Source organism: Hyla sarda, chromosome 8 (assembly GCF_029499605.1).
Source record: "Hyla sarda isolate aHylSar1 chromosome 8, aHylSar1.hap1, whole genome shotgun sequence".
Classification (NCBI taxonomy): domain Eukaryota; kingdom Metazoa; phylum Chordata; class Amphibia; order Anura; family Hylidae; genus Hyla; species Hyla sarda.
Window position 1 is genome coordinate 183,348,574 of NC_079196.1, and position 12,327 is coordinate 183,360,900.

Sequence of the window (12,327 nt, forward strand, 5' to 3'; positions counted from 1 at the left end):
TCTACAACCTGCGGACCTCCAGATGTTGCAAAACTACAACACCCAGCATGCTTGGACAGCCAACGGCTGTCCGGACATGCTGGGTGTTGTAGTTTTGCAACATCTGGAGGTCCCCAGGTTGTAGACCACTGTCCTATACTTTAGATTGCACGGATCCCTCAACATACGATGGTTTCAACAAACGATGGTTCATTTGGAATGGATTACCATCGTATGTTGAGGGACCACTGTATTTTAAAAGATAACATTTAGTTGTTCTTAAAGACCTCTTCGGTGTATAAACTCAAATTATTAGTCTTTTTATAAAAAATAATAATAATTAAAAAAAAAAATTATAATTAGTGCTCTATGTTGTTTGATAGATTCATTCTGTTGCAGGCTGCATTGTCCATTTAGTTTGAGACAGAGAAGAGGGATAACTAAATTACTGCAGCCCTTTACTTTCTCCCTGCCGATAGAAAGAGATGTAGATAACAGAACTTGAATATATTACCCAGACAAGTGACAAGCTGCCTTCCGTCTATATCTATTGATTGTTATCCCAGCAGGATCTGCAGTTTTCGTGCAGCCAGAGGAGGGAGAGGTGACAAGTGTAATGTGACCTGTCAGACTTGTACAGAGAGGGACCAGAACCGGGCTGCAGCTTCACTATATCTGTAACATTAGACATGGTGATAATATAATGTGAATTAGGCAGGAGCTCTGCGGCTGGGTTTTGAAGGGAACGCAACACAGAGTTTCTTTACAACTGCTTCTTAGGAAGTTGGAAGGGGTTGCCAGCTTTCCTATGTATTGCCTGCTTTTATATCCACTATGATAGGTTTTTCAGTTGCATGGGAAAGATGAATGAGCATGGGAAAGATGATTTTTTTTTGTAAAATAGAAACAAGTGAATTGGCTATAACTAAGGCTGGGTTCACATATGCTTTGTGTCTGGCTCTGTTAGGGTATGTTCACACTGAGGGTTTGGAGAGAAATTTCCGCGAGTAATTCTGCTCGCTTATTCCTCTCCAAATCATTCAGCAGTGAATACCCCATAGTATGTAATGAAAATTCTGCTCCTCAGTTCACACTGAGGAATTTCTGCTAGCGGAATTCTGTCACTGAAGTTCTTTCCGCATTAAGAATGAACATGTTCTTTCTTCATGCAGAATTCGCGTCGCAACTCCATAGAAGTCAATGTAAATTTTTTTTTTCAGGCCGCCACACTTCCGCATGGAAATTGCGCAGAATTCCCGTGGAATTTCCACGGAATTCGTGCCACTTTTTTTTTTTTTTTACAATGTCTCCTATGCCGCGCTGAACTCCGCACTGATTTCTGTGCAGAATTCAGCGCGGAAAAAACTGTCATTTCTGAGATGGATTTGTTCAGAGCAAATTCCTCACACATATTTGTCAGTGTGAACCTACCCTTAAAGGGGTACTCCACTGGCCAGCGTGGAGCTAAATGTTTTGAACGTGGTTTTCGCGCTGCGGCATCTGCCATTGCTCTTGTGACATCACGGCCATGCCCCCTCGTGGCGGCACTGCCATGGCCCCTCAGTACAAATCTATGGGAGAGGGCGTGACAGCTTGCATGTCTATGAGAGAGGGCGTGACAGCTTTCATGTCTATGGGAGAGGGCGTGACAGCTTTCATGTCTATGGGAGAGGGCGTGACAGCTTTCATGTCTATGGGAGAGGGCGTGACAGCTTTCATGTCTATGGGAGAGGGCGTGACAGCTTTCATGTCTGTGGGAGAGGGCGTGTGATCCTTTGCATAGGGGTTTAAGGAGGGGAATTCATCAAGCTATTTAGAACCTATTTTAATCTAAAATTGTCGCACAAAAAGTCTGTCACTTCCCATGCGACTTTTGTGAGACTTTTGCTTTTGATCAAATTTGAAAGTAAACTACCAAAAAAGTCGCAGCGGCAGTCTTTTAGACACAAACCCACACTCATTTACTTCAGCCCTGTAAAGCACTCTAAGCGGCTACCATGGGCGTAGGAGTCGGTAAATTCATCAAGTGGCGTGAATTTGGCTCTGGAAGGTAAGATCAAAAGCAACTTTTACACATACTAGACAACAATTGATGAATTCCCCCCAAGATGTCTAGGGGCCGAGTACCCCTTTAATGCTTATGTGCGACATTTACACTTCATAAATTCATGACCACTGCAAAGTAAAAAACTGCTTAGGTAAGGCAGTTTAGTACTTTCTGCGTACCCACAAAAGTCGCAAAAAAAAGTGCTTAGGCGCACGTGCAACATTTTGTGCACCTGGAGTAAGGAAAAAAAGCTCTAAATGATATGATTAATCTCCCTCGCTGTCTTTGTATCCAGAATACTATTGTTTATGTGCTGCCTACAGTTTTTTCATTTGAACATTCCAGGGCTCATTCATATTTATCACACTGAAAAAAAACAACACAATTTTCATTGGGAAAGTTTTATTTTTCTTCTCCGCTTTTTGGCACTTGTTCTATTTTTTTTGTGTGTTTTTAATAAATAAATGTGGTAAATGTGAAGAAGCTCTGCTAGGAACTACTGATGCTTTCCTGACCCAGGTTCTGATCATAATTCTTTTCTGTTTCTTGCCTTCTCTTCACTGGTGATCCCTGTGTGCCATACCGCAGTATCATGTAAGTTTGCTGACCATTTACCATTTCTTTACCTATGCATGTGTTTGGATTAGTAAGCTTGCATGACTTTTAACAAATTGGTGGTGGGTGTCACATGGCTTATACAGGATCACATGACCTTCTCCCAGGATATAGCTCGCATAAAGTGCTTTTCCACCTTTGCAATTGATAATTGAACCTAGTAGGTTGGGAGTGAGCACATGTGAGGTAGGAAATATTTCAGGGTGAAAACGCGCAGCGGTACGCAGCCAGAAATGCAGCAGCCAAACGCCATGAATTTTGTGATTGGCCGATGCATTTTGGCCAGATTCTTTCATTTTTTTTCCATCACTGATGCCCACATTTACATTGTCCACCACTGGTCCACTATAAATCTCGTACCCTGCTGTCCATTACATTGTTAAAGGGGTACTCCACCCTAGACATCTTATCCCCTATCCAAAGGTTAGGGCATAAGATGTCTGATCATGGGGGTCCCACTGCTGGGCCCCCACCGCTGGCCCCCCACAATCTCTATGCAATACCCGACATTTGTTTAGAACGCTGGATGCTGGGGTCATGAGGCCACGGCCACGCCCCTCGTGAGGTCACGTCACGCCCCCTCAATGCAAGTCTATGGGAGGGGGCGTGGCTGCTACCACGCCCCCTCCCATAGACTTGCATTGAGGGGGCGTGACGTGACCTCACGAGGGTCGTGGCTGTGACCTCACAACCCCCGCCGCCGCTCCAAGCTGGGGCAGCAGAATACCCTTCTAATCCTCTAAAGCAGTGATCTCCAAGCTGTGGATCTCCAGATATCTCAAAACTACATCTCTCATTATGTCTGGACAGCATGGTCACACACTGGGTACCACTGCCATTCGGCAGAGCCACATCACCCACATATACCATAAAATAAAAAAAACAGAAGCAGTGAACTCCATACATTGTAAAATGGCTGTGCTGGGTTATTGTAGCTCAGCTCCTATAGAAGTGAATGGAAGCTGAGCTATACAATAATCCAGCATAGCCTCTACACAATGTATGTAGGTGTCTGCTTCTGTCTATTTTTGTTGTGTATGCGGGCGCCAAGGCTCAAAGATGGCAAGAAAGAAAAAATGCAAAAATCTAAATTGGCTAATTCCTTATGGGGTTAATGATGGCTCGTGTTATGTAAAAGGCAGTGAATGCAGCTTATATTTATACACATGTTCAGTCTTTAGTACATATTAGGTATCTGTTACACGCTGGTGCTCTCTTTGCCCATAGTTTGTGCTGTTTACTTTGTTTCATTACCAGTAATAGCCTCATTACTAAACACAGATTTACAGGCTCACTGCTTGCCGTGGAGGGAGGGAATAAAAAAAAGGAAATATTGTTACACATTTACGGCATAAGCTATAATCATTATATACACTGCTGAGTATACAAATATACAGGCTTTACCCTATGTTAGCTTAATGGACACCGACCTTTTCAAGGACATTGGCTTGTTGTATCATTAAACTTATATTTACTAAATGCATTGCTTTGTGCTAATCTCGTATTTTAACCTGTTTCTTTTTTTTTTTTTTATCGTTATTTTTAGTTAACAACCAGCCCATGTTACACTACATTAGAGATAAAACCGCTGTACCATACTTTTCCAATCTGGTTTGGTTCATTGGAATTCATGTCATTGAGCTTGATAAGTGCGTCCAGACAGATGAAGAGTAAGTATATTGTAAAAATTGTATAATATATATAAAATATTTTAGAACTGCACTAATATTGTGCTCCTATTCGGTTTTAAAGTGTTTACTGAACCCAGACATTTATTTGCATTTAATAGTATGTATTGTCTCTAATGTCCTATAGCCATGGCGGAAAAGCTCATATTTTACATAGAAATCTTGCATAATAATAACTTTATACAGGTGTTTTCAAAGCTTTTAGTAGGTTTTATATACTTTAAAATAATCTATTCAACTTTCATATCTCCCCTACCTTGCGCATCAATGGTTCCCCTCCTGGTCTTAATACTGTAACAAAGACTTGTCATCCTGAAATATAACCTCTCAAAGCCACTAGTCAACATTACTTATATCACAGGAACAATCTAAATACAGGCATCTCTTAACATCCAGGGTAGAGTGCCCGCTTTACTGCACCCCCTGAACTGTAGTTTGAAGGTGCTGCTCACTGCTTCCATAGAACATTTGGTCGTGTGATCAGCACTCGAAGAAGAGTTCCCTGTCAGTCCATGGCTGTCTTCCAAACAGCAGTCCAGTTTCTTGTGTGCCCGCTGTACTAGGTGCTCCTGGTAATCTGTAGAATTCCTGTACATTAAGAACCCAGCGTTCCATAATAGTGGTGTTTTAAAATCAATAGCTTCCATTTGGTTCTGTTAGGATCGCTTTTGCTTTGCCTTTTTACATGGATGGCTCTAACAGATGTCTGTCAGACATCATTCCCCCTTTAACCCCTAGAGGGTTTAAATCCTGCACCCACTACAGGACTTTGAAGCGAGTTCAGGAGCTTTCAGCAGCCAGGACTCTCTGATATTACCGGACATCAGCGATCATCCCTTTAGATCCTGCAATCAAAGCCAATGACTGGATCTAAAACTGACAAAATACACATTCCATTCCGTTAGGGGGGCTCATTGGGATCTCCGAAGTGTAATCACAGATTTCCGATCAGGTAAGAAAACGGCCGAAGGTCACTTAGGTCATGTTCACACAATGGAATTTCCATGCGAAATTCTGCACAAAAATTCCACACGAACATTCTGCTGCAACAGAGTCGCATTTCAATGGGATTCTGCTGCACTGTGCACACGGCAGAAATCCTGATTCCGGAGAAAAAATAGACTTGTCTATTCTTTCTGCAGAGTCTGCACGGAAATGTTGGTAAAATATCCGCACCCTTCTTTGTGCTGTCGGATTGCTGCTCTGAGAATACTGGCAGTCTATATAAACAGAGCGCCGATCGCACTGATGTATGCTATGCTATGGCACAACCTCAAACAGTGTTTGCATGATAGATAGCATGTAATCCTATGTCTCGTATGGGGACTAAATAATAGGGAATAAAATAATGAAAAATGTTGTAATAAATGTTAATAAGCCCCTCCCTTAATAAAAATTTTAATCGCCCCCTTGTCCCATTTTTCAAAACCTTTGAAAAAAAAAAAAACAATAATATAAACGTTTAAAAAATTCAAGTCCAGAATTGGATTTTGGGGTATGAAATAGAAATTTCTATGATTTCTTTCTACTTTAAATTATTTCCAATCTATACATACGTTTTGTACTAAATCCCATGCAAGTCTATGGGACTTCTGCTATCTTACTCCACAAGCTCCGCTGGTCATCTCCTGGTAAGTGTGACTGAATGTGAGGACATGGACCCTCATATGTTGCCTTCTCTCTCCCACAAGGTTTAGGTCAAAAGACCGGGCAACACCAGGTACTCTGCTAGTTGTAAATACAAGTGATATTAAATTTCCCGTAAATTAGACTTGCATTTACTAAGTGGGCAAACCCCCTGTAAGGTGGGGTCATATCTTGTTTACACCTGCCACGTCTATGAATAGTGTTTTCTAAAATCGTGTGTAGTTCAATATTTTTCTCTGGGACTGCCAACGTTTCATTGCCAGTCAAAACTGGTTAAACTGGATTTCCCAATCTAATTATTCATTAAGAATTCTTTCAGTTTATATTTACATGTTGTAGCTTTTCCCTAAAGGAAACCTGTCATCTTGGAAATGCTATGTGGTCTATAAGCTGCAAGTTATAAAGTAGAAGCTGATGAGAATAGTACATAGTTTTACAGAAATAGATACAGTTTCACAATTATTCATTCCAATCTCAGCTTTTTCTTTGCTTAGGAATCCAGTAGGTGATGTTTACCTGTGACTGACAACCTTCAATTTATTAGGGGGCATACTGAGACGCTGTTAATCACTGTGCAGGACCACCGACTGGACTCTTACACATAGAAGGGGCAGGGATTTGGATAATGTAAATGTCCTACAAATATTGTCTCACAAATCTATATATATCAATCTTGCTCTACAACATTCCCTGTATGTGTACGTGAGAAGCAGCACTATTTTTGGCCATTATATAACTAACATATGTTATTTTTTAGCTGATTCCTGCTCTGCAGGCTTCATCTGTGATTTTCAGTTCTCCCAGAGCGGGTTGCCTGAGCTCCCTCCTCCCCGTTCATAGACTTGGCTTGTCTTGCAGGCACAGGACAAATCTGAGCTTATTTTCAGAGTGGAATTCACCCTGTTTGTCTTATAAGATATATTACAAAGTTTCATATATCCGCTTGTACTATTGAGCTATGCAAAGTTTGTTTAAATTACATTGCCTATTAAAGTGAATCTGAAAGTGTAAGTCCAATACTTTGATCCCTTGCATTCTCAGCTCCAGCTTGGGGAGATGCAGGCCGCGCTGGGCAATACAGTTGCCGAGGAAACCGTACCACTTTCAGCAAAGAAGCCTTTTCCAATGAAGGGGATTTGTGCACAGAACTTCTCCAAGCATGGTGCAGTTGTCTTAGCAACCGCACCACCCAACGTGCCCTGCATCTTCCTATGCTGAATATCAAAGTATTGAACTTTATGCTTTAAATGTGCACTGTCAGATCAAAAAAGTATTGTAACTGTTGAAAATTAACAACATTTTGTAATATGGTTGTTTTTAAAGTTTTTGGAATATTTAATAAAGAAAACTGCTCCTGAAATCCCACCACTAGGGGTCCCCATACCTACTGGGACACTAATGAGTACTGCAGCAGCATCAGGCTTGTCCATGAGTAATGGACAAGGCTGCATGAGCAGACAGACCAATCACCTCCCACCACCACAAGGGAGGGCCATGTCTCCTTCCCCAGATAGGTGTTCTAACACTGTGAGCTAATGAAAAGAGTTATTTTTATAACAAATATAGGTGATAGAGGCATAAAAATTAGGATAAGGTACTGAGTAACATATTCATTTTTTGAGTGGGATCTGACAGGTATGTGTTAATGTTCTTTCTTGCTTGTAGCTAGTCATCAGGAGATTTGTCTAAATTTAGTTTCAGACACAATTCAGTATAATCTACTGTCCTTGCTTGTAGCTAGTCATCAGGAGATTTGTCTAAATTTAGTTTCAGACACAATTCAGTATAATCTACTGTCATATTTGATTCAGGCCAAAATTATTTGGTCAAAATCGAAAGTGCGCAGATTGCCCCAAAGTGGAGTTTGTGTGGTCTCCAAGAACTTTATTCAGCTGTATCTTAGCTCTTTAACACTGTGAACACCACAGGGTACGTGTGCAGAGAAAAGTGGTAACATCTAATTTGGGTGCAGGAATCCAGGAGGACCGGAACAGTGGTGAAATAGAAATTGTATTTTATTGTTAAAACATGCAACGCACAGGATAAGCATTTGTATCCCGGACCGAGCTCTTCATCAGGCACAACTAAAAGCTTCCACGAGGTGCTTCTCACATCGGTCCTGTCTGCCACCGCTCGCTGTTGTCTCTACAGGTGTTTGTCAGAACACCTTTAGAGACAACAGCAAGTGGCGGTGTACAGGACCGGTGAGAGGAGCACCTCGTGGAAGCTTTTAGTTGTGCCTGATGAAGAGCTCGGTCCGGGATACAAACGCTTATCCTGTGCGTTGCATGTTTTAACAATAAAGTACCATTGCTATTTCACCATTGGTCCGGTCCTCCTTGATTCCTGTGCCCGAACTAGATGTTCCCACTTTTCTCTACACAGGTACCCTGTGATGTTCATTTTAATACCGGTGACCTGACTGTGAACCCGGAGGGAACCTGGAGCTGCGGAACCCATTCTTTTCTCCTACATACACATACAGGTGTTGTGCCCTCAACATAACAACCCTTGGTAAGGTGCCTTCCTTATCTTGCTTGCCTTTTCACCTTATGATCTGACGAGCTGCACTAGGTGCGCACCGCTTTTTCTTTGTTTTGTATTTTCTACCGCTCTTTAACACTAAGACAATGTAACTGTAGCCTAAGTTAGAATTGTTGTGGGGTTAGGGCTCCTAACCCTCCTTCTGATAATTTAGTTATTTCTCAATGGATTTGCCCATCTCTATTGGTAGCCTACCCGTACCTTGGTGTTTATGGGCAGTGCTTTTCTCCAGACCTCTGAGAATGAATTGTATCAGGATTTAGTGGTTTCCTAACAGTGTGCACCATCAAACAGCCATAAGTAACAGTAAAGTGCGAGGCTTACAATTTGCAGCCTATGGAAACGCTGGCTTGGCACATTTTCCCTCCCAGCACTTTTATTGCGAGCAGTGTTGTTTATGGACGCTGGATTGATCATTAACATTCTCAAAATTGCCGAGTTGCAGAACGAAGATTTATCAATGAGAACCCCCTGTGAAGACTCATCCAGTCGCCTGGGCTTTTGCCAGGATTTAGATCATTCTCGCTGCTGTGTTGATTTTTTTCCCTTTATAAACAAGTGCTTAAGCCTCGATGTCTTTAATCTTCTGCATTCTGAATGATGGTATGACTGTCTTGTAATTGTATGGCATGAATTATTCACAGCTTCCTTAGGGTCACGGGCCCCTCAGCAGCCTCTTCATGTACTAATTGAAGCCCTGCTTGTTGTGCTTGAGTGATTGGAGTGATAGCGGAATCCATATTCTCAATCAATCCATTAACCTGATTGTAATTTGGCTAAATTAATAGACCACATTCTTTAATGGAAAAGCATGGCAGTGCAGGATGCCGGGCTGCGTCTGGAGTGTCATTTGGCGTTATAACCTCATTGGAGCACGTTCCTGGGAGATCAGAACTGTCATCCCATACTTATTAGGGGAAAGTGTATGACAATGAGCACACACAGCTCAACTTTATGATATGCATGGTCATAGTGGTGAGACTTCATACAGGAAACCTTACCTATTTTTTTTATTTTATTTATAGAGTATTATGTTAAGGAGAATGTGCATTACACATGTGAATACAATGCATAGAGTTTTACCTAGGAGAAATAACCCATTCCTATATGCTAATGTGTCCTATCCATTGGTATTCCAGACACAAGAACCGGGGAAGCCTCAGTAACTTAGTATCTCAGCACCTGGATCATCTGAACTATCTCAATGACATTCTCATCATCAACTGCGAGTTTCTCAATGATGTGTTAACAGACCATCTACTAAACAGACTACTGCTGCCCCTCTATGTCTATTCACTTGTGAACCAGGACCAGGTAAATATTTTGCTTCCTACATAACCAGGATCAGTTTGCTCCATTAGTGATGAAGTTCTATGACTGTGTGGTGACTGAAGTGCTACACTGGGGCACACACCAACTAGAATTCCCATGCACATCAAAGAACACACACCCTTAGAGCAGTAGTCCCAACAATATGTTAACTATTTCAGAACTACAACACTCTGCATGCCCTGACGGCAAAGCCTTTCACTGCTAAAATTGTATCCACAAAAAAAAAAATATATGACTGGCACAACCACTTCTTGACAATTAGTCCCTGGACTGGACTAGCTGGGATTTGGGTACATGCACATTGGCGGGTAAACTTCGTGGGGTGCTCAAGAGTTTCAAATCTTCCAACTATAAAAAGAAAGAATAGATAGATGGCACTCACCACTATTTTTCAAGTTGCGTTTTATTCCACCAACATTATGTGCGAACAGGTGTACATGCAGGTGCGTTCACTGACAGAGTGACAATTGTTTTGTACGTCCTGTCCGAACACGTTTGTAGCTAAGCCTTTTAGTGATTTGATGGATCTTTTCAACTCTTGTGAGCAGAACAAGTATGAAACTGCTGAGGAAGCTGCCAGAATTGATAGCATGGTGTTGTGTAGTCACAGATCATCTGTTTGATGCCAGGGCTACACAATACATGTAGCTGTGTGATCTCAGTGGGGGGCACAATTCTAATTTCACATTTCTCTTTTGGCAAGATTCCCCATCCACTTGATTTGCACTCCATGGGTAGGGTCACAGCTAGCCACAGTGTTATGGTAATCTCACAACATAGCCATTTAGCCCCAAGACAAGCGCAGATCCTTCCTAAGCATGTCCATTAGTGTCTGCCAGGTAAGTACTAAAATCAACTTATGTTGAAAAACCCTAAATCTGTTTAGTCTGAAGGAAAGTATGGAAAGGGAGGACATGATGGAAACCTTAAAATATATTAAAAGACTAAACAAAGTTTTTATTAGGAACCTGAACACTGAGCTGGGGGAAAAATAAGGAGCAACATGAGAACTTATTATTGTACAGAAAGAGTAGTAGTTGCTTGGAACAAACTTCCAGAACATGTGGTCCATAAATCTGCATTAAAGGGGTACTTCGGCACTAAGACATCTTATCCCCTATCCAAAGGAGGCCGGAGCATTGTGATGTCACGGCCCCGCCCTGTGTGACATCACGCTCTGCCCCCTCAATGCAAGCCTAGGGGAGGGGGCGTCATTCTGTCACGCCCCCTCCCATAGGCTTGCAGTGAGGGGGCGGAGCGTGACATCACACGGGGCGGGGGTGTGGAATCCTTTGGATAGGGGATAAGTTGTCTTAGCGCCGGAGTACCCCTTTAAGTGAAAGTAAGCATGCCTGGCGTAAACATATATCTATCCTAAAATAAAAATAAAGGGAATCATATAGGGGCAGACTAGATGGACCAGGTGGTCTTCTCCTGCTAACAGTAGTCTATGTTTCTAGGTAACCCTGTAATTCATAGTAATTGTGGCTTATTTATTGGTTCTTTGGAAACAAATAATCTGTGCGACACACATTTCCTGGTGACCTCATCTTCCTGTAAAAAATTTGATTCGTTGTTTTTTTTTCCTTTTCCTAAAATAAGTAAATGTAGGACAAGTAAGGTACTGTTTATGTCATGATTTTGCTATCCATGATTGTGTATTTTACATACTGCCTGAAAAACATATTAAACTTTTTTATGTGGGCTCAAAGGCTGAAGAGGGAAAAAAAAACTTTTATGGTCTATTCACACGTACAGTATTCTGCGCAGATTTGATGCACAGGAGTTTATGCTGCAGTTTCCCATGTAAACTGAATGACTGAACACCGCTTCAAATCCTGTACATCAAATCTCCACCGAATACTGTACATATGAATAGACCCTTAGGGTGCATTCTCATTGGTTCCCGTATACTGTTTTGTAATAGAAAACTGTATGCAACCATATAGCAAACCATTGACCTCCAATACAAAAACATATGCTACAAGATTTATCGGATTGTGTACGTTTTTGTACTTGTACGGTTCTGTGCATTTTTTGCCGTACACACAACCCCAGTCTACTACTGTTTTGTGTTCTGTTTAAAAACCGTATATCCACTGTATACGTTTTTTTTTTTAACATTGAAGTAAATAAAAAGCGGATCTGTCTACAGGGCTATACGTTTTTTGGGATACGTTTTTTTTCTTGCACATAGCAAACCACACCTACTTTCCTTTGAATTTCAATAAAACAATTGGAACTTTATTGCACTAAAGTGTTAACCAAAAAAAAGTAAGTTTTTATTTTTTACAAAAACTGATTCAACCGGACCTCTGAATTCAAACCGCATATGGTTTAAAACCGTATGCAGTTTCATTTCAGAGCACACATTTGCATAGTTTTGTCAATTTTTAAGGCATACGTTCTGCATAAAAAAAACTGATGCAAAACAATATGTCATAAAGTCGTGATTTGAATGTAGCCTCAACAGGA

The 12,327-nt window shown here is 41.4% G+C and overlaps 1 protein-coding gene across 5 annotated transcripts in view; it reads left to right on the top strand.

Moving 5' to 3' along the window:
* The window catches only part of CLEC16A (C-type lectin domain containing 16A), a 318,383-nt gene that overhangs the window by 53,059 nt on the left and 252,997 nt on the right, over positions 1-12,327 (top strand). For all 5 annotated transcript variants that reach the window (XM_056536465.1, XM_056536467.1, XM_056536468.1 and 2 more), the window contains exons 6-7: positions 4,188-4,311; positions 9,660-9,834. In XM_056536465.1, coding sequence (XP_056392440.1) covers positions 4,188-4,311; positions 9,660-9,834 — 299 coding nt within the window. The remainder of the gene's footprint in view (positions 1-4,187; positions 4,312-9,659; positions 9,835-12,327) is intronic.